The 26,790-nt window shown below is 32.9% G+C and overlaps 3 protein-coding genes and 1 pseudogene across 3 annotated transcripts; all 4 read right to left on the minus strand.

Moving 5' to 3' along the window:
- Window positions 1–6,440: 6,440 nt before the first annotated feature.
- LOC108824531 (myb-related protein 308) lies at window positions 6,441–7,180 on the minus strand. The gene is made up of 2 exons (XM_018597965.2): window positions 7,053–7,180; window positions 6,441–6,951 (listed from the first exon to the last, which is right to left on the minus strand). Exons 1-2 carry the CDS (start codon window positions 7,178–7,180, stop codon window positions 6,522–6,524), a joined length of 558 nt encoding a protein of 185 aa, XP_018453467.2. The 3' UTR covers window positions 6,441–6,521.
- Window positions 7,181–14,892: 7,712 nt separating this feature from the next.
- Window positions 14,893–16,010, minus strand: LOC108824533 (multicopper oxidase LPR2-like; annotated as a pseudogene).
- Window positions 16,011–18,048: 2,038 nt separating this feature from the next.
- LOC108828126 (multicopper oxidase LPR2) lies at window positions 18,049–21,151 on the minus strand. The gene is made up of 3 exons (XM_056995320.1): window positions 20,799–21,151; window positions 18,335–19,789; window positions 18,049–18,251 (listed from the first exon to the last, which is right to left on the minus strand). The coding sequence occupies exons 1-3, from the start codon at window positions 21,039–21,041 to the stop codon at window positions 18,198–18,200; spliced, it is 1,752 nt and encodes a 583-aa protein (XP_056851300.1). The 5' UTR covers window positions 21,042–21,151; the 3' UTR covers window positions 18,049–18,197.
- A 4,585-nt stretch (window positions 21,152–25,736) lies between these two features.
- LOC108826019 (heavy metal-associated isoprenylated plant protein 20) lies at window positions 25,737–26,773 on the minus strand. The gene is made up of 3 exons (XM_018599386.2): window positions 26,613–26,773; window positions 26,435–26,510; window positions 25,737–26,278 (listed from the first exon to the last, which is right to left on the minus strand). The coding sequence occupies exons 1-3, from the start codon at window positions 26,694–26,696 to the stop codon at window positions 25,986–25,988; spliced, it is 453 nt and encodes a 150-aa protein (XP_018454888.1). The 5' UTR covers window positions 26,697–26,773; the 3' UTR covers window positions 25,737–25,985.
- Window positions 26,774–26,790: the final 17 nt, after the last annotated feature.

A 26,790-nucleotide genomic window follows, 5' to 3' on the forward strand; every position in this document is an offset into this window, starting at 1 on the left:
GCTTCCCTTTAATGTTGGATGTTCGGATTCACTGAGGTAACTATCCGTGTACCTAGCCTTTAAACAACTTGTCCGTGGATGGCTCAAGGTACTTAGAAACGTGGGGAACTTATATAATATCCAACATATATTCCCATCCTCTCATCTTATATTTCTGTGGTGGAGCGATAGAATTTATAAGTGGCACTTCTTTATGTGCTAAGATGAGGTGTGTCTGGCCTTTGACCCGTTTCAGTTAATGGGATGTGTATCAATGTTCACTTCTGTGTGTGTATGTCCATGTAGAATAAAAGGTGTGTTTTATTCTTATTCTTCCCCCATGGACATATCATACTCTTTGAGTGCTTAGGATGTGAACATATCAAGACATATAGTCTTTTCTTTGAAAGGAACTCATTTCTTTGCTCTTAGTTTCAACTGTATGGTGAAACATCTTTCTTTTACTTCTCATCCACGTCTATTCTTATGTATGTCCATGTATCATGGAGTGCTATACACTTACCCTCATAGACATTTCATGCTTATGAAGCACTTGGACGTGAGTTCATTGGCATATATCAAGACATGTAGTCTTTAAGGCGATTTATAAGGGACCTTTTCCTTTGCCTTTAGTTTACTTCTTTTCTATTCTTTTCCTTTCATTGTGAATTTTCACGTCTACATTGAGTCATGAGATGTTTTCTACATTCTCCATGATCATATAATGTTTATCAAACCCTTTTGAGACGTGAGCACTTTAATCTATATTCACTTGGACGTTTTGAAGTAACATGTTTTCCTTTATCTTTGGTTTAATCCAAATTGGATAAGTCTATCTTTGTTCTTGTGAACTCTTTGATGTTTCAATATTGTGTATGTCCATGTTACATGGAGTGATTAACACTTATCCCCATGGACATATCATATTTGAATACTTTTAGACGTGAGTTCACTTAGCTTTTACCAAGACTTGTAGTCTTTGCCATCATACAATCTTCTTTGGGCGGTTTCTCTTTAAGGAAACACTTTGTTTATTTTGCCCATGGATTCATTATGAAACTATCCATTCATCAATACTTAAGTCTTTCACTTATAAGAATGATTATTGTACACGTCATCTCTTTGTGTACATAGCCTCAAATGTGAATACAATGCACACGACCTCTATATTGTACACGTCCTCTCTTTGTGTACCTTTGAGGCAATAGGATATTTGGTCATGGATTTTGTGTCTTAAGATGTATGTGGTTTAATCCACTGTACATCATAAGGGTATTCACATTAATGGACGTTTTGTTTATGATATAAAAACTTTTATTTATTGATTCTTTCAAAGATAGCAACCAAAGGAAGTGAATAATGTTTAAAAGAAAAATAATAAGGTGTGAAATAACTAAGTAAGAACACTAAGGGCTTGATGTCGAGTCAACATGTCTTACTCCATATGGTGATCTATTCTCTTATGCTTTGTTGGATCATCCTTTCTTGTGATCCATACGATCACACTTGTCATGATCCATGAGAACATCTTTGACAATTTTCCTTCATCTTTCTGAACCATCTTAGCTTTTCTTTTAAAGCTTTGCTGATAAAGAGTAGCTAGATACTTAGGAGTTCTGCATCTCTTAGCCAAATGGTTGTCCATTCCACAATTATTGCACAACTTAGACCATCCCCCATGTCCATATCCTCTCTTGACACGGTTGGTTTCTAGATCAGCCCTTTCGGCTGGTAGTGCATTAGCTGGTGGTAATGGAGTTGGCCTCGTAAACTCTCTTTCACTACTGTTCATTAGCATTCATGATTTTGCTCAGCTTGCAACAATCTTGCTATTAGAGATGTATAGGTAGTGAAGCCCATTTCTCTATATTGTTGCAGTAACAATAAGTTGGTAGGGTGAAAGGTGGAGAATGTCTTTTCCAACATATCTTCATCAGTCACTACCTCACCACATAGTTTCATTTCGAAAACTATTTTGAGTAAGGCAAAGTTATATTCTTCCACAATTTTATAGTCTCGGAATCTGAGGTTGATCGATTCTCGTAAAGCTTTGGTATGTATAACCTCTTGGATACAATTTCTATTTTCTAGATCTGTCCAAAGCTTTGAGGGATCATCAGTCAGATATAGACTTTTGAGTTTTTCACAAATATGATGGCGAGTGTTCAGGAGTTCTCTTGCAATGCTATCATATGTGATGCATTCACTGAGTTCATCAGACTCAAGTGTGGTTTTAATATCTTGTGCCCATTGCACATATTGCAAATAGTTTTCTCCTGAGATTATGATGGAGGAATTCGACATCTAAAATATTTAGTGTTTCTCTAGTTAGATCTTAGTAATATGTTCCGAGAGACTGATTTTAAAATCTAATTTTAGAGAAGTTTTCCATAAAATTCTATGAAATGGAAATTCCAGAAAAAAAAATTCTATAAAAGAAAACTTTTTAAAAATGGAAACTTTCTAAAAATAGAAACTTTCTAAAAATGGAAACTTTCTAATTTTTGATTTGGTCTATCAACCAAATTAGGGTTTATACTATCGATTGGTTTAGGGATTTATAAACTGATTTGGTTTAATGTTTTCACAATTCGGATTTGGTTTTTATAAGTTTCATAATCCGGTTTAGATTTTAGGGTTTAATAATTGGATATGGTTTAAAGAGTTTCATAATCCGATTCGGTTTGGGGTTTTATAAGTTTTAAATTTCATGAACTTTAGGGTTTGTTTATTAAACAAATTTGTTATATCAAATCTAGCAACCTAATGATTCAATCAACCAGAGTATACGAGTTCTCTAAAGTTCTAATCTCAACTTCAAACATTTTTCATAAAAATCGGATCAATCAAAATTAGAGTTTGATGACTTACCTTTGGATTAACTCGATTCGCTCTTTGGTTCCTTTGGAAATATTAACCTCAATTGATCTTAGTGGGATCCTTTGTTTTCCTTAAACAAATTTATCAAAAAGAGTTAGTAAGATCAAAGATAATCGGCTGTAAACAACACTAGAGAGAAAAGTTTGCAGCCTTAGGTTTATTTCTGATTTTGACGGCGCGGCTTGTAGCTGTCATAGAGAACGCGTCTGATCCCGGATTGAGGTGAGGTCTACGGCGTTGGATTCTCCTCTTCAATAGCTTCAAATTGATATGTCGCACGTCTTCTGGATCGTTACGGTTTGGGAGAACGATCAATTTGAAGTTGAGTCAAAATTAGGGTTCTTGTGCAATTGACGGCGCGCACTAAAACAGAGCTTGGCGGGGCATCTGAGATCTGATCGACGCGAGGTTTGCGGCTATGGATTCTTCTCTTCAAGATCTTCAAATTGGTATGTCGCACGTCGTCTGGATCGTTATGGTTTGAGAGAACGATCTATTTGAAGTTGCGTCAAAATTAGGGTTCTTGAGCAATTGACGGCGCGTACTAAAACAGAGCGTGCCGACGCGTCTGAGATCGGATCCTCGCGAGGTTAGCGGCGATGGCTTCGTCTCGTCGAGATCTTCAGATTGATAGGTGGCTCGCCGTCTAGGTCGTTACGGTTAGGGAGATATGACTGTTTTAAGATGCGGCTAGTTTTTAAGGTTTTGGTGACCTACGAATTTTGTTAGGGTTTTGAGCTTAGCTCGTGCTGATAACGTGTTGTGAATGTGTATATTATTAATGTCGAATATGAGCTCCTTATATAGGGAGTTACAATGTCTGAAACCCTAATGGGCTGGTTACAAGATGGACCACTAATGGGCCAAAGCCCAGTAAGTATCTTTTGGATAAACATCCATCTGAACCAGTCGGTTCATAACACTTTTGATATTTATATACAGGAATGGTTTATTGTGTGCTTGGCTGTAAAGATGACTTGCATATAAATATTTAATGGATAGTATGAGGACTAAAAGAAGAGAATCAGCCAAATATGTGACATATAAGTCTTTAATGGTAATAAAAAGTCAAATTAGTTATTTTTCTATATGAGAAAGCAAGTAAGATAACATTTCACTTGTGATTCATGAATCATTTGGTAAGTATTATGCTAGATGCATTGTATTGAAATGTCTTTTCTTGGTATATGATCTGGCTTACACTAAGCCAAAATGTGAAACAAAATCTTTGCCTTTGTAATTATAGCTGTCCTTCTTTTCTTAGATAACTTCTTATGTGTAATTATAAGTTATTTTATCATTGATTTGTTACTTTTTCTGGCTTACACTATGCCAAAAGGTGAAATTATATATATTTTCCTCTGTGATTATAGCTATCCTTCTTTTCTTAATAATTTCTTATGTGAATCATAAATATTTTATCATTGATTTGTTACTTTTAGAAATCTTTTTCTGTCTTTAACACTTTTTCGGAAAAATATCTATTGTAAAAGTACTTTGTGATTTTCTAGGGCCACATTATTAAATAGAGTACCTTTTAGATTTTCTTTGGAAGATCCAAGACAAACTCATTTGAAAGACATAATAGACACAGACTATGACTACATTATGCATTTCCTCACAAATATAATGCCACTAGGTTATTTCTTAACATTGTTACCAAGAAAAAAGAAAATAATAGGTAATAGATCCAACCAATCAGAAATAAAATGTTTACCAAATAAAATGCTCGGTCCATTACACCCTGCAGTTTGGTGTTTGGGATACTAGGAGCTTATGTCTCTCTTACAGTTTCCATGCTTAAGACATCAGCTATGTTGATCCGCTATTTTATATCTTTAGTACGTATATAATTAATAAGAGTAATTCTTGGATGAAATTATATTGTAAACAAAAATTTTTATTTTATTTTTAATTTTAAAAACATAATAAAATTTTACGATATTTTATTTCATTTTTAAAAGATATTGAATATATGAAAAAAATTCTTATTGGTTGATAAGACCTATGGGTGTATCCAAAAGTTTAACCCTAAGATTTAAGGTTTACCCAAAAATTTAGGATTTAGTATTTTACTGACGGTATTAAAAATATTTTTTAAAAACATTTTTGTTTGCTACCACTGTTATTTCTTATTATTATTTTATTTTTAATTTTAAAAATATAACATAGCTTGATAATATTTTGTTTACTTTTCTAAAAGATATTGAATATAAAATAACGAAATCCTATTGGTTGGTGAATCCAAAAATTTCTCAATTAATAATCAGAATATTGGTAGTGAATTTCTCGATTAATAATCAGAATATTATGAATCTTAATAATAAATTTATTATGTGTGCAACAGTTGCTAATCATTTATGCATATAATCTTAGGGTGCCAACCCCATCACTGTTCTATCTTGTTTTTGTTTCATTTTGCCTTGATAGAACAGATTTTAGATTGATCGTTTGTACAATCTACCTTTCATTAATATAAAATTTACAGTTTAGCAAAAATAAATCATTTATGCATAATGGTCGAAATTTCATCAAGAGGACTCTCTGATCAGTTCATCTAGATTGTGCTATATGCAGCAAACATTTTACCAAAAGGACCTGTCTATCGTCTCATTCTATTTACAGGTTTGGTCTAACTTTTTTACCAAAGATTCTCTTGACACCAAAAAGAAACTGTTACCAGAGATGTGTGTCGTGGTCCTAATAGACACACCAAGTCACCAAACCAAACTTTTAGTGTGTTTAATCTCAAATGATGATTACGCACACTGTTTTTTTTTTTTGTAAAAAATTACGCACACTGTTTTTCATGTCGACATGTAATGCTATTTCAGTTCCTCAACGCAAGAATACGTACGTGCTACATATATATATTGCAAAAAAAAAAAACAAATTAATCAAAATAGTTAGTTTATTTTTGGGTCAAGAATTAGTTATAGTTGATTAATTACTCATAAAAACTCAATTTACGTTAATAAAATTAGATTGTTTTTATATTAGGGTAAATAATTAGTTAGTTGATTGAGCTATAGTCTTTTAATTAAGGAATAAAAAACTCAATATTAGTTGTGACAGATTCCTTTTTCAATTTGTTTTTTAAGTTTCAAAAGAAACTTAAAGTCTTGATAAAAGACCACATATGTTGTAAAAAGATTTTTAACTAACATTCTTCCAAAAAAAAAGATAGATTTCTTTTTGCTAGGAGACTTAAAATTGCTTTTGCATAAAGAGAAAAGTATTGTTTTTTTTTTGTGAAAAAAAGAGAAGCATTGTTTGGAAGAAGATGAACATACTTCTCCATTTCAAGTGAGTTAGTTCATTGATGACAAAAAATGAGTGAGTTAGTTCATTACTGTCGTGGACGTGCATCGCATTTTCTTTTCTCTGATAGCTAACATCTTTAGGCGTTATTGAACCGTTCACCGGTTATCAACGGTTAACTTATGCCAATGGTTCCACACGAAAAGAAACCGGGCATTTGGTTAAGAGAAATAGTTGATCAACTAGTCTGATGCAAATCAGCCGGTCCAATTAGGGATTCAAATTTTCAAAAATCATTTTAATATCAAGTAGTAGGTATATATGAAGATGTGTACAAACACATACACAATTTAAATAGGACTTCGACTAAGAGTTTTCCTTAATCTCACAATATTTTCCTTTTACAGGAAAAGAAGAAGTGTTTCTTGACTCGCTGAACCATGGTTAGAGGATTCGCTAGGTTCTTGAAGGGAGCCACCTGGCAAAGAATTCACTGTCTTCATCGGGACGAGACCGATGTTGAGGTCAGGCAACCAGTTATGTCCGGCACTAGCATTATCCTCAGAGCAAATGGTTCTTGAAACGGGTAATAGTGACATATCATCACATGATTCGGATACCGAAGAAGATTGATCACTAATAATATCGGTTTCATGTTCCTTATGCGAGGAATTGATGTATTGTCTAGAAGTGTAGTTGGTGTGATGGTAGAGACGATGATTGGTTGGATCGATTCCCATTTTCATTAGTTTCTTCTCTAAGTAAGTTTCCCAATGGATTCTTACTTCGTTGTCGGTTCGTCCAGGCAATCTTCCCGCTATCAATGACCATCTGAGAACGTACCATCAAAATCTTATTATTACAAACATTCACATTATGGTATTTTTTTGTAATAACGCTCGAAATTGAACTAAAGAAGGCAGAATGAAAACCTATTGCCAAGAAGTGCATGAAGCTTGAGGAAGAGATCGTCCTCATCTTTTGAAAAGTTGCTTTGTTTAAGTTCTGGCTTTGCGTACTTTCTCCCTCTTATTCTATACCTCTTGGCACGGTGTATCATTCCTAAAACAAGGATCAGGGATTAAATTTCACAAAGTAAAATGATCATATATAGTTGCAAACTCACTCATGCACATGTACATATATGTAATCTATGACTTCTATACCGATCTTTATTTATGAATAATTTGATCATATTTTTACCAAAAGAAAATTAATTTGATCATATGAAAGCAAATACACGATATTGAACAAGAAACGTTACCGGAAGGTCGAGAAAGAGCGTGGTGGCGAATTTTGTTCATGTCTTCTTCAAAGGAGAGACTGGTAGGTTCTATTGTTAGTTGATTGATTGTGAAGTTGTTTACAAGAATGATATATAGGGGATGTTAGCTATATGGATAGTAGTTTGACTTGGACCGGTGGGTTGAGAGAAGCATGCATGGTCAAATTAATAATAGTTGGACGAGGAAGAAGAAGTAGAACACATCATGATATGTGTTAAATGGTCCCACGTTTATTCAATTCTAATAGACATTACACATTACCACGGTGATGCTTTTCACTGATCCGTGGAATCATAAATGTGGAAAGAGTTCGCATTTAATATGTCTTACCTATACCATTCCAATCCAAACCTCTCTAGTCTCTCTTATCCATATTCTTTTACAAGAAGTACATACTTTCTGGCCAACTATATATGGTTTTGATAGTGTCGAAAATAAAAGATCTTTACCTAGACAGATAACTTTGCGAACTAGCAACTTTACATTAATATAAAATTTGATTTGATCAATTATCTTTTTCGTTAAAAAAATAAATTTGTTAATCAAAAAAATTATTTAATACCAAATATCTGTTAAAATTGTGAATTGACAAAACATAATTTTATATCCAGTCACTAAAATTTTATTAAATGACAAAAAAATATTGTGGATTGGCAAAATAAATACAATTGGTAGAAATATAAGCAGAATTACAAAATCAATTCATTAGACATATATTTTGTCCAATTATTTCAGCCATAAACAGAAAAAAAGATATTTCAGAAAATAAAATAATGAGTATAAGAAGATATTTTGTAAGTGGCTCAAAATTAATTGGGTATATAGATATTTGATTAGTATCCGGAAGTTCTAGAGAAATGTCAAATTATTGAGAAACGATAAATTGAAAGAAAGGGACAAACTACAACGTGTGGGTGCAGGACACAGATAAGACCGAAGAAACATGAGTATTCAGTTGAATTGACTGGTGGTTGGAGTACGAGGGATGTTGTATAATCACTTACCACCTACCCAATATCAACCCTATTAAATGTATTATAGGACCCGTAAACAGATTATTTTCTTATAACATTTATATTAAATACAATATTAACCACAATTAAATTTTTATTATATAAATAAACTTTTATGTTTTATATTATATATTCTGTTGCATAAAATAGTTCATTAGATGGTTATTTATATAATTAAGAAATATTAACAGTAAATTTTATAACATATATAGTAAAATAATATTAATATAACTATTTATAATAATATTTTATTAAAAATGAAAATACTTAAATGTGGATAACCATTTTATAAATAAATACTGAATTACATTTTAAGATAATTAATTAGTTTACTCCATATTTAAAATAATCATGTCTATTATTCTATTTTGGAGTGAGTTTTGGAGTGGAGTTAGAAATGATTTTAGTGGAAAATGGAGTTTGGAGATGTTCTAAAAAATTCTTACAATATTAAATTAGTTAATAGTTAAATTTCAAATGACAAAATTAATATGAACCAATAAAAATGCAACAAATGTAAGAAAAGTATCTTATCTTTTTTTGTTGAAGCTCTTAACCAACAACCAATCATTTCTTTTTTTCTACTTTTTCCAATTTGTTAACTTTTTGATAATTACAAACTGTGGTTACCAATGGTTGAACTAGAAACTTTTTCAATCAGAGTTAAAGTTGAAATTCCTTACATAAGTTTTCTTAGAGCATCCTTATCCTAGAAACAGATAAAGGTTTTAATTTTTATTTATTCTTTTTATTTTTTTGGATTAAAAAAAATAAAATAAAAACAGAATCTATCGCGGACCGCTACGTGTTGTGGGATCCACAAAACACCACTGAATACGTTTTCTTCTTCTTCCCCAAATAAGTGACGTTGTCACCAAAATTGTGAGCCCTCCCCCGCCCCCTTTAGAAACGCATGAAGAGATAAGGATGCTCTTACATTTAAAATATATATCATTTTCAGTTGTAATAACGTAGGTTTCAAATTATACAGGGTCAATAACAAAATTTTAATGGGGTCAATGTTATAAAACCTTCACAAACCACAATGATTAATTAAATTTTAGTAGGGTCAACTGACCCTCTTACCTTCCAAATACCTCTGCCTACCTCCGCCCCTTGTGGTTGCATACCTCCGTTGGGACTCGTAGAGCATTCCCATTGGTAAGAGCACCCGCAAAAATGGGTCTCAAGAGAAGTTCTTAGGAATAGTATTTTTTGAATTTTTAATGATTATTTTTTTTTCAGATTAAAATAAAAAAAATAAAAAAGAATATATCAACCAATCGCGGACCGACACATGTTAAAGATTCCCTAAGGACTGGTCCTTATTTAAGGATTTTAAGGATCGAATCCTTAATTTTTTGTGGAACCTACCGATTATTTAATTATTTTGTCTCTAAGGATTCTTCCTTAAGGACACCTGTTGCGGATGCTCTAAATATCTTACTATTAGTATCTAAGAAATATAACTTAATTCATAACTAAAATTTTGACCAAAAAAAAACCTAAGCTATTTTTACAATGGCACGTATGCAAAAAGTATCTATAATTTGTTTGATGAGATTGTCTGCAGGGTACTTTCAGTTCATCTCTCTCCACATTTTTTCAAACTTTTTCTTTTGTTTTATTCTAACAAAATGTTAAGAAACTCAGGTAAAATATATTTCCCTTAGTAACTGTCTCAATTATGTATCTAATGAGTTTAGCATTGTTATAATACTTTACATAATTAAATTTCAAGTAAAAGGTTAAGTAACTGACGGAGTGACACATAGACAAATGAGTACCTTAACAGTGTGTTAAGAGTCTTTTCATGAAGCAACGCTTCTTCTCACTTTGCACTCTCATTTCTTTTTTTCTATTATTAAAAATGATGACAAAATTTAGAAAGGTGTTTTAACTGTTGATACTCTTAGATACGTCAGCAGTGAAGATACCTCACCAAGTCTCTTACTATTAAAAATATTAAAAATATAATTCAAAAAGATAGGATGTAGGAGAAAAGAAGAAAACTAATTCTACATGCTTCAAGTTTTTAGTGGTGTAATATTTTAAAAAATATTTTTTTTCTTTTGAACACAATAAATAAAAAATAATTTATTTTGTTAAAATATCTATACTAATAAAGTAGACTTTTTTATCTCCTTCGGGGGAAAAATGCCATGTGGCATTTTTTTTTTAATAATTAAAATATTTTCTCAACTTAATTTTAATGAATTTTGGTATTAATTGTGAAATAAATGGGGGAAAGGGGGTTAAACTTTTCTTGATACATGTCCAAGGGTTTATAAGAGTGTTTTGAATCTGATCCAGATCCGAAATTGAACTGATAAATCTGTGACCCAATAGAAATCGAGTTTGGGTTTTATTCCAGCACTGGTTAAACCAATAGATAACTTTTTATTATTCTAAATTTCTAATTAAAATTTTGAAATTTCAGTTTTATTGTCGTCTTCCTCTTCTTCTACACTACAATTTACGTTTGCAAAAAAGTGAGTCATGATTGTGCTTGAGCTGCACGTCCGTAAAACAGACTGAAACACGATGAGACTTATTATTCCCCTACACTACAATTTACTTTGGCAAGAAAGATGAGTAAATTTTTTTTAAAAAATTTAATTTAATACAAATCATTACATTTTTAATTTACGGATCAAAAAAAAATAAAATCATATGATCGTATGAATTACAAAACAGAGTTTGGATTGTTGAAGAAGAAAAACCTGGCGAGATTGATTATAATAAATTAGAGAATGCTCTTACTGAAAAATATCCCAAAAATGATGAAGTGACAAATTTAGAAAAAAAATTGTTGGTAAGTTTTAAAATTTAGAAAAAAACAAAATTAGTTGATGTGATATGATGTTAGTTTATTTTTGTTATTGACAATTTATTACAATAATGTTTTAATTCTGGTTTTTTGGATTGGAAAATGTCATGACTTTTTTAGATGTCATAATTCTTATGTTACAACTTTTTTAAATAGTCTAAATTATTTCTTAATATTTTGTATGTACACTTAAAATTCTTAACTTTAGTTTATGTATATATTTGTTTTCATAGCTAATATATTATTATATAATAAAACTAATTTATTTATTAACCCGCAATTCATCTGCGGTTAATCCAATGATCCAGTGATTCGGTAAATCATCTGATTCAGTGTCCGGGTCGGGTTTCAAAACACTGGTTTATAGAATTTTTTTGTATTTGATGTTGACGATGGAGAATATAGCCCCTACAATTCTCATTCTTTAACGCAATCGACGTAATCATTTATATAATCAATCCAGAAATCACATTCATCCCACCATCTCCTATTGAATGCTTCTTTAGTTCCTGCTTTCTCAGTTTCATTGTATATGTATAGATGGTGTGAGAGTTCGGATGATACTCCTTTTACTTTTTCCAATTCAATCATTGTCGAATTTCCAGTTTCATTGCTCGGAGTTAAAGACAAATCAGTGTAGAGATGTTCAAACTAGGCTACAACAATTTTGGCAAGCTTGAAATGTTAAGAAAGGAAAAAGATATCGGGGTTGATATGTTGTTGATTAATGGGAAGCTACACCGCTTTCTTATTTCAGTTTACCAGTTAATAATTGCTTACTTTTAAAGTAGCAGTTTTCTTATGCGTCATTTTCTTTTTCAGGTGGTGCTTCTACATGAGTTAATCAACTTTCTCAGATTTAACACTTTTAAATATTTTTTGAAAGAAAGCTCAGTCTATGATACGAGTATTTAAAATTCCAACTAAAATAACTTTTTTACGACTATTAATTTTTATTCTATTTTTGTTAAATCGATTAGTAACAACTACTTATGCTATTTTACTTTGAACTAAATAACTTCAAACAAAATAATATATTATGGTCGTTAATCATTATAAAAAAGATCAGAAAATATTATTTTTTACATATTTTTATTTTACATATTTTCTTTACTAAAACCATATAATAAATTATAAATTTAAATAAGAAAAAATATATAAATCTGGCGCGTAGCGCCGGAATATCACTAGTTGATATAATAAAGAGAGAGACGAGGGTTGAGAATAATCCCAACGTTACTGATGCTCTATATGTCTAATGGTCGACTGAAACACAATAATGTATTACAATATAACACGTAAGCTCAAGTATCGGATACGGGAACCTAGAGACTCATAATGATACAGGAATATAAAATGTTGACAGGTTGGTTTCAAGGATTCATTTTGCTGAATTTCTCAAGTTTTAGTATTTTTCTCTTTGTGTTATATATGTTTTCTAAGTTTGGCATTGGTTTTCATTAGTTGCTGAGATTGGTCATCCATCATCGTCTTGATCTTAATGAGAAGTGGCTTCTTGCTTTCTGAACGATCAATCCAAGTGACTCGATCGCTTTAGCTGTATAATATAGTTCAAATTCACAAAAACGAAATCACTAGAAATTTGTAAAGTACTCATCATAAACTTAACATAATCCGGAATACAATATCAGGACGAACACTTTGATTTGTCACCGTAAATCTCTAGCTTTTCAAGATTCCTACAGGGTCACCATGATCTTATTATTACACGTATAGTCTCATATGAAATTGGTCTCGTAATCTATATATACAAGAAAATCAGAAAACCACGGAAATACAATATAAGTTCTCAATAATAGAATTAGACAAAACCTAATCGGAAATACAATATAAGTTCTCACAACTATAATGTGAGATTTGATATTTAATGTCTGATGTTGATCGTCTCTTTTGAAATATCTTATGAAAATTTAGTGGCTTTCGATCTCTGGCCATTCGGGAATGTGACTGATGATGGGTGAATATCCGAGACATCATGTAGAAGAGATAAATCACCAGTCATATGGTGAGAAGCACCTGTATCAATAATAGCATCAGAAATATTTGTTTTACCCGACAACCGTTCCGAGGATAGATTAGATTGTTGATTCTGGAGCAGAGTAATCAACGAGGCAATCTGGTCATTGTTCAAAGACGCCGTTGTGTGTGATGCACGACCACGGCCGCGTCCCCTTCCACCTGATCGTCCTCCTCTACCACCACGAGCACTTTGTGCTGGTGAAGAATTGTTAGAGCGTTGATACTGTTCCTGATACCAGTCAGGAAACCCGTGAAGCAAGAAACATTCAGAGACCTCATGACCTTGTCGTCTACAATGTGTGCAGGTGCGCAAAGGGTCACGAGAACGATAGGTTGTAGCTTCTGTAGTTGGGGTAGAATTTTCTTTAGTAGACTCTGTTTTGACAGAGAAACCCACAGCATCAGAACGAAGTTCTTTTGCTTTGGTTGCTAGTAGGTTTTGTTCTTCACGAATCACACGAGAGTAGACCGTATTAATGTCAGGTAACGGCTCCTCATCGGTTATCCGTGAACGAAGAGAGGAGAAGCGTGAATCATCCAGTCCAAACAAGAATTTATGAATACGAGCATCTTCTCGTTCCTTCTCTATGTCAGCTGCTGCAGCGCAGGTGCACGGTCGACCTGTTTTATGATTCTGCAACTCTTCCCATAATTTAGTAAGTCTTCCATAGTACTCGAGAACTGATTGTCCATCCTGTTTGCAATTTGTAATCGCATCTTGTAGCTGATGAACCCTCGTTCCGTTTCGAACAGAGAAACGTAGACGTAGAGTTTCCCAAAGCTTATGTGCCTCAGGAACAAAGGTAACTGTCGAGCGGACCTTAGCGTCCATAGACGTTCGGATCCATCCAACAATCATAGAATTTGCTGCCAACCATCGAGAGAGATCCGGCTCCGTGGCAGGTTTTGGTATAGTCCCATCAATGAAACCGGATTTCTGTTTCGCTTGCAAAGAGTTTCGAAGCTCAGTAGACCACTCCGAATAATTCTCATTGTTTAGCAAAACAGAGCTTATCAGAGCCCCTGGATTATCCGAGGGGTGTAGATAGTATGGCGACGAAGTTGGTGTTGCCACCGTAGTAGAAGTAGTAGTCAATGATGAATCACCATCGGCCATGGTAGTAGACGTAGAAGTTGATTTTAGAAGAAGGTGTTTAGAAAAATTAGGTCAGAATCGTTATGCTCTGATACCATGAAATATCTTATGAAAGCGTGCCTTTATTCACAATAGAAGATGAGTATATATACAACGATAGTTTCCCTTAATCCTAGATATAGAAAGATTACATATATATCTATTCCCATAAAGATAGGGATGCAATATTAACATATTTATCCCTTTATCTTTTCTTAATTTTTTTTTTAAATCATTTTTAGATATCAAACTAAGGGTTTGGTTATATTTTGTTCTCGGAGCTTATCCTTCAGCTGAGACAATTACATTTTGGATTAGTATTGTTGCTATAGCACCACCAAATTTTAAATTCCACACTGGTTACAAAAATAATATTTTTGAGATTTTATCGGATATATCTCGGATATGCAGTCATTTAATATCATTTCTTTGTGGATTTAAACTCCTTTACCCATATCAGATATCACATTCCATAATGGTAAGTTGTTTTCTGTTGAATAACATAACCATGCATCTATCTTCCTGAAAATCGGATCACTTGACCATCTCAAAAGGTCTCATCATCATATTGTCTTCGTGATCCAATATCTACAAATCAAAAATATATAATTAGCTCCCAAGAAAAAAACGGATTAACAGCAATTACTAATTAAATTATATTTTATTGACTTACATGGCAATGGTAGACGTAGCCTGGCTCTTGAGTGGCGTCGAAGGAGTAAGACTCGTTGGAGTAAACGTAAGAGAACCTAACGGGGATCTTCGTTACATGCCCCGGCATCATCTTGAACACGTTCTTCCATCCCCGCTCGTGTGCCGTCACCGCCGTCTTATTCCCACGCGCGTACTTGCTGATCTGGCACTTACCGCGTCGTTTTTCTCCGTCATGCAGTCCGTGAACTTCTCGGTCTCCACCAACGCCGTCTGCTCCAACACTTTGAACAGTCCCAAGTGAATGTGTAACGGATGGTTATCCTCCGTCAGATTAATCACTTCCCACACCTCACTCGTGCCGATTTTTGGAATCTCCGTTACGGGAGCGTTATAAGGCAAACCGTTGATGTATAGATGCGTCGGCTCGTCGGTGCTCGACACGTACTCGAACATAGCTATGTAACGCGTTCGGACCGAATTTGACACGTCAGCACGCGGGTATTGTATCAGCTCTTTCGGAATTATTGACGTGTCAGTTTCTGATTCGTGTTTGATTATGAACTTCATGACTGCTGTTCTCGTCCGTCACATTGTCTCCCGATGGGTAAGGATAAGGTGCGTTGTTGGCTAGGATCGCCGTCTTTGACGTTGACTTCGAGAAGTCAACGATGATGACGTCGACGATCTCTGATACGGTCGAAACCGGTTTAGCTAAATAAGTGTGAGTCCGAACCGATGACGATGAAATCGAGACCGTTGGAGAAGAAGAACCGGAAGAATCTAGCGTTGCTAGCGTTTATGATTCTGAACCGGTACTTACGGCGGCTGACGGTTAGTCTCGGCCAAGCTTTTCCGTTCACAACGATCGCATCGTCGAAGTACTCCAGCTGCCACTGCGGATGAATTGTCGGGTTGTTCCCGGTGGCGTTCATGTATTTGAGGCCAAGTTGGCTTTTCAACAAACAATAAATCGGTCTCTTTGCACTCTCTTATACATGGCCGCCCTTCTCACAAACAAATTAATCAACCAATTGAGCAAGATGATGGAGATGGGTTTATGAGCGAAGCTAAGGCGAACCTCAATATGTCAGGAGATGAAAAACTTATCAAACCACACCAAAAATATACAATGGAAAACAATACAAAGAAAGAGTAAACATGGACGAGGCCGTGGGTACCATCTTTCAACTCTCTAGGTTTTTCATTGTTCTCTTGTCTCACTAAGCTAATGTACTTATGGCTAAATATGAGGCTTGCCTCATCATACTTTCTCAAACTTATGGTTGTTAAACTATGTATTTGTATGTTCCTATGTTTTAAAATTTGAATGCCTTTTTAAAAAACTAAAAATCTGAAACCATGTGCTTAAAGTTCTCGATAGTAGAATTAAACATAACCTAATCTGAAAAAATATAAGATCTCGCAACTTTAACGTGCGATTTGATAGTTAAGGTTTTATGTTGCTTGTGTCTTTTTAGAAAAGAAATCATTTTTAGACACCAGACTAAGGTTTACTTATATTTTGTTCTCAGAGCTATGCTTCAGCTGAGACAATTACATTCTAGATAAGTATCTAATCTATTAAAAGAGGAGTACAAATATAAAATACCCCTTGATTTTCACAATTATTTACAACGATATGCCGCTGAAATTATTAATTAATTTACTTTTTATGATTTTTTTGTATTTTATGTTTAATTAATGCATTTCCAAAATAGAATTCTAATTAAAAAAATATGGCAACAATAATTAATAAATCTAACATATAATAGTATTCATTGTTTTTTACAGTACTATCATTTTTTCCTATTGTATTATTTATGTGCGTTTGAAAATAATTAATAAACCTAGCTTTAAATAGTTAATGGAAAATATTGTTTTTTAAATTTATGTAATTATACTTTTATTATTTAATTAGTAATAACTAAAAAATAAAAGTCACATAAAATAATCATTTTATATAATATATAAATATATTATGTTAACTTTTTTTTTGATCAAAAAGTATATTATGTTACATATATTTCATTAAATATTACCCAATGTAAGTTCAGTATGATAAATGTTGAAAATATAAAATATATAGCACCATATATTTTAAATAGTATATACAACTATACATTATCATAAAATTTTGATCTATAAAAAAGTTAAAATACATTTGTACAGATATACATGTCATATTCTAAAAAGTATGGATGATACAATTGATGGTTTACTAGACAAAATAAAATTACTCAATAATGAACTGTAAATCATTGTGTTTAGAAATGTCATATTAAATATTTAAATGGGTAAATTTTAAAAATAATATATTATTTCACTTATATAAATAAATATTTATTACAAATTTGATCACATTCCTAGGTATTTTAGAAAAATTAAAACAATTCCAAAAATAATCTATAGTTTTTTGAAAAATTGGTAACCAAGTTTAAATCCATATATTCAGTATTTTTCCTAATCTTTAGTAATAAAATATTTAGAAAGTTAATCAAGAATCAATTAAAATTAAACATTATTCATATTAATTAAGTTAAATGTACAATCGGTCAAAATAGTTGTTTTATATACTTTTTCTATTTTGAAAATTATGGATATAACTATACAAATGTAATATTCTATGGAATAAATTGTCTACAATATTTTTATTTTCTTAACAAATGTTATAACTAATGTAAATCATTTTTTAATACATACTAACTCATATTTATCTATTTTTTAACTTTTAGTTTAGAAAATTTATTTTTTAGATATTTTGTACATAAATTTAACTATAAAAATTTAGATTTGCTTATATGATGTCTAATAAATATCGGTTATATAATTTAGTATAGTTCGCAAAAAAGTTATTTAATGTAATTGAACATATTTTTATTTCTTAAAATATTATATATTAATACACACATTGAAAATCATATATAACATTTAGTAAAAACAAACATAAAAATAAAAACGATCCCCTCTCGATCAAAATCTAGTTGTTATTATATCACCACCAAAATATAAGTTCCACACGAAAACAATATTTTTGATATTTTATCAAAGACATCTCGGATATGCAATCATTTTATATCATTTACATAACCGTGTATTATCCATCTTCCTGAAAAATCGCATCACTTGACCATCTCAAAAGGTCTCATCATCATATTGTCTTCGTGATCCAATATCTACAAATAAAAAAATATATAATTAGCTTTCATGGAAACAGATTAAGAAAACTAAATATTTTAATTTTAATTAACTAACTTACATGGCAATGGTAGACGTAGCCTGGCTCTTGAGTGGCGTCGAAGGAGTAAGACTCGTTGGAGTGAACGTAAGAGAACCTGACGAGGATCTTCGTCACATGTCCCGGCATCATCTTGAACACGTTCTTCCATCCCCGCTCGTGTGCCGTAACTGCCGTCTTATTCCCACGTGCGTACTTGCTGATCTGGCACTTAACCGCGTCGTTTTTCTCCGTCATGCAGTCCGTGAACTTCTCAGTCTCCACCAACGCCGTTTGCTCCAACACTTTGAACAGTCCCAAGTGAATGTGTAACGGATGGTTATCCTCCGTCAGATTAATCACTTCCCACACCTCACTCGTGCCGATTTTTGGAGTCTCCGTTACGGGTGCGTTATAAGGCAAACCGTTGATGTATAGATGCGTCGGCTCGTCGGTGCTCGACACGTACTCGAACATAGCTATGTAACGCGTTCGGACCGATTTTGCCACGTCAGCACGCGGGTATTGGATCAGCTTTCTCGGTATTACTGACGTGTCAGTCTCTGATTTGTGTTTGATTATGAACTTCATGACTTTGCTGTTCTCGTCCGTCACATTGTCTCCCGATGGGTAAGGATAAGGTGCGTTGTTGGCTAGGATCGCCGTCTTCGACGTTGACTTTGAGAAGTCAACGACGACGTCGACTATCTCGGACGGAGCGAGGAGAACCGTTTCGGTCGAAACCGGTTTAGCTAGATAAGCAGAGTCCGAACCGATGACGATGAAATCGAGACCGTTGGAGAAGAAGAACCGGAAGAATCTAGCGTTGCTAGCGTTTATGATTCTGAACCGGTACTTACGGCGGCGGACGGTTAGTCTCGGCCAAGCTTTTCCGTTCACGACGATCGCGTCGCCGAAATACTCCGGCTGCCACTGCGGATGAATCGTCGGGTTGTTCCCTGTCGCGTTCATGTAAATCGAACCGTCTCTGCGGAAACTCCGGTCAAACACGACCAACGGCCGGTCAAACTCGCGGCCGGTGGGTAGCTTCAGAGGCGTTTCGACGGAGCTGCGTCGGAGAATGTAAGCACCTAGTAAACCGGCGAGAAGGTTGACTCTGGTCAAACCGGCGGCGTGGTCGTGGTACCACATGTTGCCAGGCTGTTGCTCGTTGACGTAGTGGTAAGTGGTTTTGGTCCATTTGGTTCCGGTTTCTTTGAACCCGGCTGTGAACCAGGAATCAGCGTTTCCGTCGCTGGACGGTTCGTGGATTCCGCCGTGCAAGTGGACCACCGTGGGGATGCCGCCGCGTTTGGCGATGGCGGGGGAGATCGTCGGGTCCCAAGGGAGGATGTGAGATGAAGGGAGGTGGTTTCGCCACGTCACGTGGGTTGAGACGCCATAAACGGCTTCGATTGTAGGTCCGGGGACTGTTGCCTTGCGCTTCGAGACACCGTATGCGAACACTGGCGTGGCAGGCAAATCTCTGTGGAATTTCTGTAGTGTGAAAATATTCAAAATACAAAATCATTCAAATAATTAGCAAAGTAATTAAGTAATTTAAAGAAAGAGAGCATAATTAGCTAAGGCAAAGTGGTAGAAAAGCAATCAACATTCTATGGTTAGTGGGCAACCTAAAGCTCCTTTGATCAAAAAAAAAGTTTCTAAAGCTCTAATCAAAACAAAAAGAAAAACAAAGAATATACAGATTAATTGGAACAAAATTAACTAAACTAAGTGGTGTCTAGCCTGTGGTAAGAGGAATGTTTGAAACAAAGCTTAAATCTATCAATCATGGTTTGATAGTTGCTACTAAATTATTTTCGTTTGGTCACATGAATATAGAACATGCTTTAAATTATCATTAAAAATTCAGAACCGGATTGTTTTCGTTTGGTCACACGATTATTGGTCTGTATTATTTTCAGGGAGGTATTACTTGGACCAGGCATCCTGGTTAATAAAATAAAATATACTAGATGCGAAATTGTTCATAGAATTATTCAGAACAAGTGTCCAAAGACTAAGAGAGCAAAGAATATTAAATTAGACTACATTCAAAAGAAAGAGCATCGATTCGTCGGTACTAATAATATTATAAGGTCCGTATTATTTTCAGGGAGGTATTACTTGGACCAGACACCCTGGTTATTAGAGTGAAAACGAATCTATTCTAATGACTTTACCAACGAAGAGACGTAGCCAACTAAAAAGTGATTAGCCTCACTAATCTCTATTATCACCAAGTTTTAATTTTGTCGGTAATGGGTTCAAATTCAAAACTAATTAGCCTTTTTTCTTGCATGTAATACAGATGTATATATATATCACTTAATGGTGGATTTATATATTTCCATCTATATATTTTGGCCAATTATATAGCCTCACGACATAAATGGAGATGATCTGGTTTCCCACGAAAGACTTGACAGTAAATCAAATTTAATAACAATACCAAAAATAGCTTCAAGAAAACAAGAAAAAGGAAAGAAATAAAACAAAATACCCATTTCTTGAAGAACATGCCGATTTGAAGAGATTTGGGTTTAAGGACGCCATTGACGATGTGGAAGCCATGAAGAGTGGGAATATGAGGAAGCTCATCAACGAACATCTCCAGCTTCTCTATATTGAACAGTCGTTCCTCTGGCTTCGTGCCTTCTGCGTCTCCGGCTACGAGCCATGTCATTGTTACGATTAGCAGCAACATCATTCTGGTCATCGTTTTCCGGCAAAGCACAAACCCCATGTCTTTTTCTTTTCTTCACTAGTTGTGTAGATATGTTGGAAGAATAGTCTAAAAGTTAAGTTAGAAAAAAAAAAAGAATAGTCTAAAAGTTGAGAAGAGAAATTGAACAAGTCCATTGGGGTTTTGTGTATTTATACATGTGAATGTGTGGTGTGTGATAACTTTATTGCTCTTTGCTTTGAGACTCTTGAGTCGTCGAATTTTGTTTTGCATATTTAAAGTCTAATGGGTTTTTGGTATATATCTCATATATGTGTAAAGAATATAACCACAACTAGATTTTGACCCGCGCTTTTGAAGCGCGAAATATTTTACGATGAAAAATTTCACTAATAATTTAACAAATATTTTGGTAATTTTTAAAGAGTGTGTATTTAAAATATTTTTGCATTTAAATCAGTATTTTTAAATTCAACCCGATTGTGATTATACCGGTTAATCCGGAGATCTGACAATTTAATTTATGTTTTTAAAATATTCATATTAAAAAATCACTAAAACCTGAGACTAACCGATTGAACTGATGGATGACCGATATGTAATCTAATTAGATTTAAATTGTAATAGTTTCATAATTTGTAATCTTATGATCGAAATTTTAAAGTTCACTATTTTGCAATTTATGAAATTATAACGTTTCTACAAAATTTTAAAGAGAAAATGATAGATATAAAATAACTAAGATTAATTATTGTATTATTTGGAAACATTGATAGTAATATAAAAAATATATATTGTTTTGAAACATTGATAGTAGTATAAAGAAATAAGTATATTGTTTGGAAACATTGATAGTAGTATAAAAATAAGTATATTGTTTGGAAATATGGATAGTAGTATAAAGAAATAAACATTAGTGATTTAATGTATGCTTAACTATAAAGTATAAAATGTGTATTTAATTTAAAAACTTACAAAATAAATGTTAGGTCCAACAGAATGTTTCTGTTTTAATAAGATAGATTAAAAACTTTATTGGTTTATTTGTACATAACGTTTTAAAGGATTTTTTTCCTTATCTTCATGATTAATTTTATTTTGTAGATTTATATGCAAATTTTAAATAGATTTGGTTGAGGAAGTTCAAAAGCTATCAATCTCTCTTATTTAAAATAGAAACATTATTTTTTATCCAGCCTTTATTTGTAAAATTTTAAACCAAATAAACATTTGTATTATAAAGTTATATTCACATGTATTTATTAATTATCCCTCTCTTGTGATTTGAGTGTTTAGGAAATTAAAAAAACTAACACTTTTTAGATATATCTATTCATTATCATATTATCATGAATTAAAACCCGTCAAACCGGATGCCATTATATATATATAATTATCTTAATAACTAATATTCATTTTAGTTATCGTTTTTGGTTTATGCACACAGATTAAGAAAAAATATGATTTTATATGTTTTCAAGACAAAACACAATTACATATACATCTAACCACATTTCAACCAATTAAAAAATAGAGAATCTTTTTAATAATTTTTGCATTCAAACTCTAAAACGACATTTTATTTTGAAACGAAAAATTTTCCTTACAACGACAATTAAATCGAAACGAAAGGAATATAAATACATGGTTCAATGTAACTTTTTCTTAATAAAATTGAAAATGCAGTCCTTCAATTATACTAGTATCTGTAGTTAAAGATTGTAATCTCATTTTAGAACTCTGATTTCCTTTTGTTCTAATTTGATTAAAATTGGATATAAATTGATTACATGATTCTCATTCAAGTGTATTAAGAGACTTTGAATGATCGTTTGTATTATTCATATAATGAATTAACCATTTGTATTATTCCTTTTAGTTTAGTTGAATTATTTTTAGCTAAGAATTAAATTATTTATCTTGTAGAATTTAGTCCCGGAAGAACTTTCAAAAGAGTAGGTGAAATTCTTTTCTTTTGGGGGGTCAAATGAGAGTAGGTGAATTAGAATAAAGTTTCCTTCAAGGGGTTTAAATGTTGACTGGGAGCTAGATCTACTAGTAATAGTCAAGGTACTAGGGTTAAGGTTCTTTCGATTAACTCTACTAAGTGTTTTCAAGTTCGAATAGGCACATGCTTTTAGTAACGATTCGCTTAAGTGGATATGTTAATGTGGGTAGTCTATTTAACAACGGCTGGGTGGTTATTTACTGAATAGAAACAGTCTATTACGGTATAACCTCTATAATTAATAATGTTAGAACTACACCAAAACTATAAATTTTTATTAATTTATAGAGATTATTAATTTATCGATATACTAACTAAATCAAAAATTTAATTTGGAATTATAAAATTATATTAATTTATAGAGATTTTTAGTGTATATTAATTTATTAAGTATTAATTTAAAAAGGTTACACTGTAATTCATTTATCATTCAAGGAACTCAATCATTAAGAATACTATAGTGTATTCTCCAGAGAGTGTTGAATATTTTGTGTATCTAAAATCAAGATTTTTATTTTTCGTTTGTATTTTTGTCATTTGAGGATTTCATTGATATTATGAAGTCTCGAGTCCCACAAAATCAGCAAAAGTCAATATTTTGTTGGTCAACAAGTCAAGATTATTTTAAAGATAGAATAGATTACTTATATAAAATTTCTGAATATTTAGTACAATGTTTGAATTATCGGATAGTTTTATATTAATTTGGGGTAATGTACGGACTAAATAATCAAACAAAATCCGACTATGTAAATATTTGAATATGTTTTGATTCTTAATATAAATATAATCGATAAAAATCAAACCAAAACTGAAAAGATTTTCAAGAAAATCTGAATAATTCCAAAAGAGCATAATTGAACTACTCAAAATTAAAAAGAACTACTCGAAATTCAAAAAAAAATAGGTGCCAAAATATCCATATCTGACAAAAGATATGGAAAGCAAAAATAATGCTGGTAACAAAAAAATTACATGCTAATCGGAGCCTAAACACTGCTTCAGAACAAATGAAGCCGAAAACCAATCATAAGTAAATAATAATGATCAGATCCAGAGACTACAATTAGAAATGAAGTAAGAAACATGAAACAGAAGCAAATGCAATTTAGCTATGCTACATTGTCAAAAATTCTAAAATTTTGAAAAATAAGATATTGTAGTATAGTTAGACTGTATTTGCTTGGACTTTATAAGAGTACTAGACTATGATCTGTTTTTTAAATGTGGATATGTTTTTTTTATTTTACATGTTTTGAACTTTAATTTTTATATTTGTGTTACGTAAAAGTGATATATGATTTGTTTTATCTTTAAATAAATGAATAATAGTTAGAATAAACATATATTAATAGAATATATGGTCATATTCTTAATTTAATTTAGTAGAATGGATGAGATAGAAGAAAACTTGACCGTTGTGTAGAACAAAATAATGCCCATAACGAGAGACATGCTAGTCCAGTACATTCTACTTTGTCAGTTAGCCCAGTAGAAAAAGACGAACCGGACCGAATTATTAAAATCAGTTGAGTGGTTGAAAGCCTATATACTATACCAAAATATTTGTACCGAACGTGAGTTCTATGCAGCCAAAACAAATAGACCGGATGAATTAAAAAAACATACCCAAATGCAGTTAAATATACTAGAAATATGCAAATATTAATCCCTTAGTTTTCTAGAGCTAGATATGAATCTGAACTCAACTGAATCAAACTAGATCGAGAAATGATAATTTGATCAAATTTTCAATTCTTTAAAACCCCAAAAACTCGAATGTAAACGAGCCAGAGAACGAATGCGTCCTACCTGCCCGATTTTAAAAGACAATTGAGAAATTACTGCGACTGATGACCTAATATAATAATTTTAGTATTGTCTCGATAATTACCAAATCATAGTAAAAATGAATGAGAGCCGTCGATGTCTCGGTTACTGTTATTCTTCTTGAAGACAATCTAAGTTTACTCTCTTCTCTTTACATTTCTGCACAATAAAGCTTCTTAAAGCTATTTTCATTTCGTTCAATAAAGCTCTCTAATATCCAATCTCTATTGTTTTGAGATTGCCTTTAACTGTCACGTGTGTTAAAAAGTTATGATTTTGCGTTTGCAATTCATATGCCGCGTCTCGTCTCTCCTTTTGTCTTGTTTTCAATGTTTTGCGTCATTTTCACAACTTCAAATCTAACTCGAGCTTGTGTTAAGTCATGATATAATCATAAGTCATTTCAGTTAGTTGATTGGGATTTCAAATGCACATTTATATGTGTTCTCAATAAGGGCCGTAAACTTATAAAGTTTTGAAATGTGTTTTTCTTGGCATATCCGTTTAGAACATTCAAAGAATCAAACATGTGGTTGCTTCACGTGAGGTTATTTACTAGTATTTTCAACTAACCGATGGTTAATTAGTCATATAATACACTAATACGCATATCTAGTTGTCAACTACGATATCAATTGATGTGTACTTATTCAATCAAACGCTTTAAAGATATGATCCACGCACGTAATAAACGGACTCGATAAAGATTATAGTGAAACAAAACAAGCAGATAAAATCGTGCAGTAAACGAATTGTATCTTGAGAACGCGATTTCTAACTTTCTTTACACATGGCTCCTTCTCCTTTAACTACTAGTGATCCGAATGTTTTGTAACGGTTACACTTAAGTTAGATTTAATCTTATCATTCACAACATTAACCAAAAAATCTTAATTAGGGGTTTTCGGAATTACCAATCATTTTTAACATTACTTGCTTATTACTTATTTTATTTTTGTTTAGTAAATAGCGTAACTGGTAAAACAACCTAACGATGACACAAATTAAGGCAAACCAAAGCCCTAGCTAATGATACAACACGATTGATAACAAAAATGAAAATACTACTTGCTTCTTCCTCTATGCATATTATTATACCACAAATAAAAAAAGTAAAACGTTAAGTATGTGCGGTGGATATTAATATTACAATGATACTTTATTTATTACATAACGGTGCAAGCGTTGGGGTTCTCGTCGCTAAAAAGCGACATGATCACGTCGTCTGGAGCTCCGGGTAGTGGCTGTGACTGGTCAGACCTCCTCACATAACCGGCCGGAGCTTTCTTGTCGTAAGCTCCGACTGCATATGGATATGCCACCACGTTGTAAGGAACGTACGGCCATATCTCCGCCTTTTTCCCTGTCCTTTCGACTCTCTTCAACACCTTCTTCGGTTCCACGTACCCACTCACCGTCACTTTGTGTATCTTCCTGTTCAGCTCCACCGTTTCCACGCCTACGTCATTATTAGATTCTTTTCAATGGCATGTTTTCGTAAATTATAGAAAGGGTTTTGGTGTTTCATTAGGTATTATGGAAATCAAGAATTACAATATTAAGGTAAATAAATTATTTATGATATTAGGAGCTAGCAGGAGCTGGAAATTTGAACCTTTCATGGAGGAAACAGCGTTCTTGACTCTGCGTTCGCAGCCGTCGCAGTCCATCTTCACCTTTATATTCACCGTCTGCCACCAAAAGAAGAAAAGGTTAAGCAAAGCTTTAAAAATATCAGGCTTTGAATAGATAAAGAAACATCTGAGTAGCATAGTTATAAATATATATATGACCTGCTTGACTTTACGCTTCTTTCTTTTTCGGGAGACGTGGAAGTAGTCGGAGATGTATTCAGAGAGAGAATCAAGAGCTCCCATTTTCTCTCACAAGAGTCAGAGAGATCTTTTTTTTTTGGACAACGAGTCAGAGAGATCAGAGATGCATATATTATCGACTCGACGACCATATATA

This window comes from Raphanus sativus, chromosome 9 (assembly GCF_000801105.2).
Source record: "Raphanus sativus cultivar WK10039 chromosome 9, ASM80110v3, whole genome shotgun sequence".
In the NCBI taxonomy this organism is placed as follows: Eukaryota; Viridiplantae; Streptophyta; class Magnoliopsida; order Brassicales; family Brassicaceae; genus Raphanus; species Raphanus sativus.

Coding starts and splice junctions, on each gene's coding strand:
- LOC108824531 (XM_018597965.2), bottom strand. CDS start 7,180: ATGATACACCGTGCCAAGAGGTATAGAATAAGAGGGAGAAAGTACGCA. Junction 6,952..7,052: donor CATGCACTTCTTGGCAATAG/GTTTTCATTCTG, acceptor GTACGTTCTCAG/ATGGTCATTGATAGCGGGAA.
- LOC108828126 (XM_056995320.1), bottom strand. CDS start 21,041: ATGGGGTTTGTGCTTTGCCGGAAAACGATGACCAGAATGATGTTGCTG. Junction 19,790..20,798: donor GCATGTTCTTCAAGAAATGG/GTATTTTGTTTT, acceptor TTCACACTACAG/AAATTCCACAGAGATTTGCC. Junction 18,252..18,334: donor GCTACGTCTACCATTGCCAT/GTAAGTTAGTTA, acceptor TTTTATTTGTAG/ATATTGGATCACGAAGACAA.
- LOC108826019 (XM_018599386.2), bottom strand. CDS start 26,696: ATGGGAGCTCTTGATTCTCTCTCTGAATACATCTCCGACTACTTCCAC. Junction 26,511..26,612: donor AGAAGCGTAAAGTCAAGCAG/GTCATATATATA, acceptor TTTTGGTGGCAG/ACGGTGAATATAAAGGTGAA. Junction 26,279..26,434: donor CGCTGTTTCCTCCATGAAAG/GTTCAAATTTCC, acceptor ATAATGACGTAG/GCGTGGAAACGGTGGAGCTG.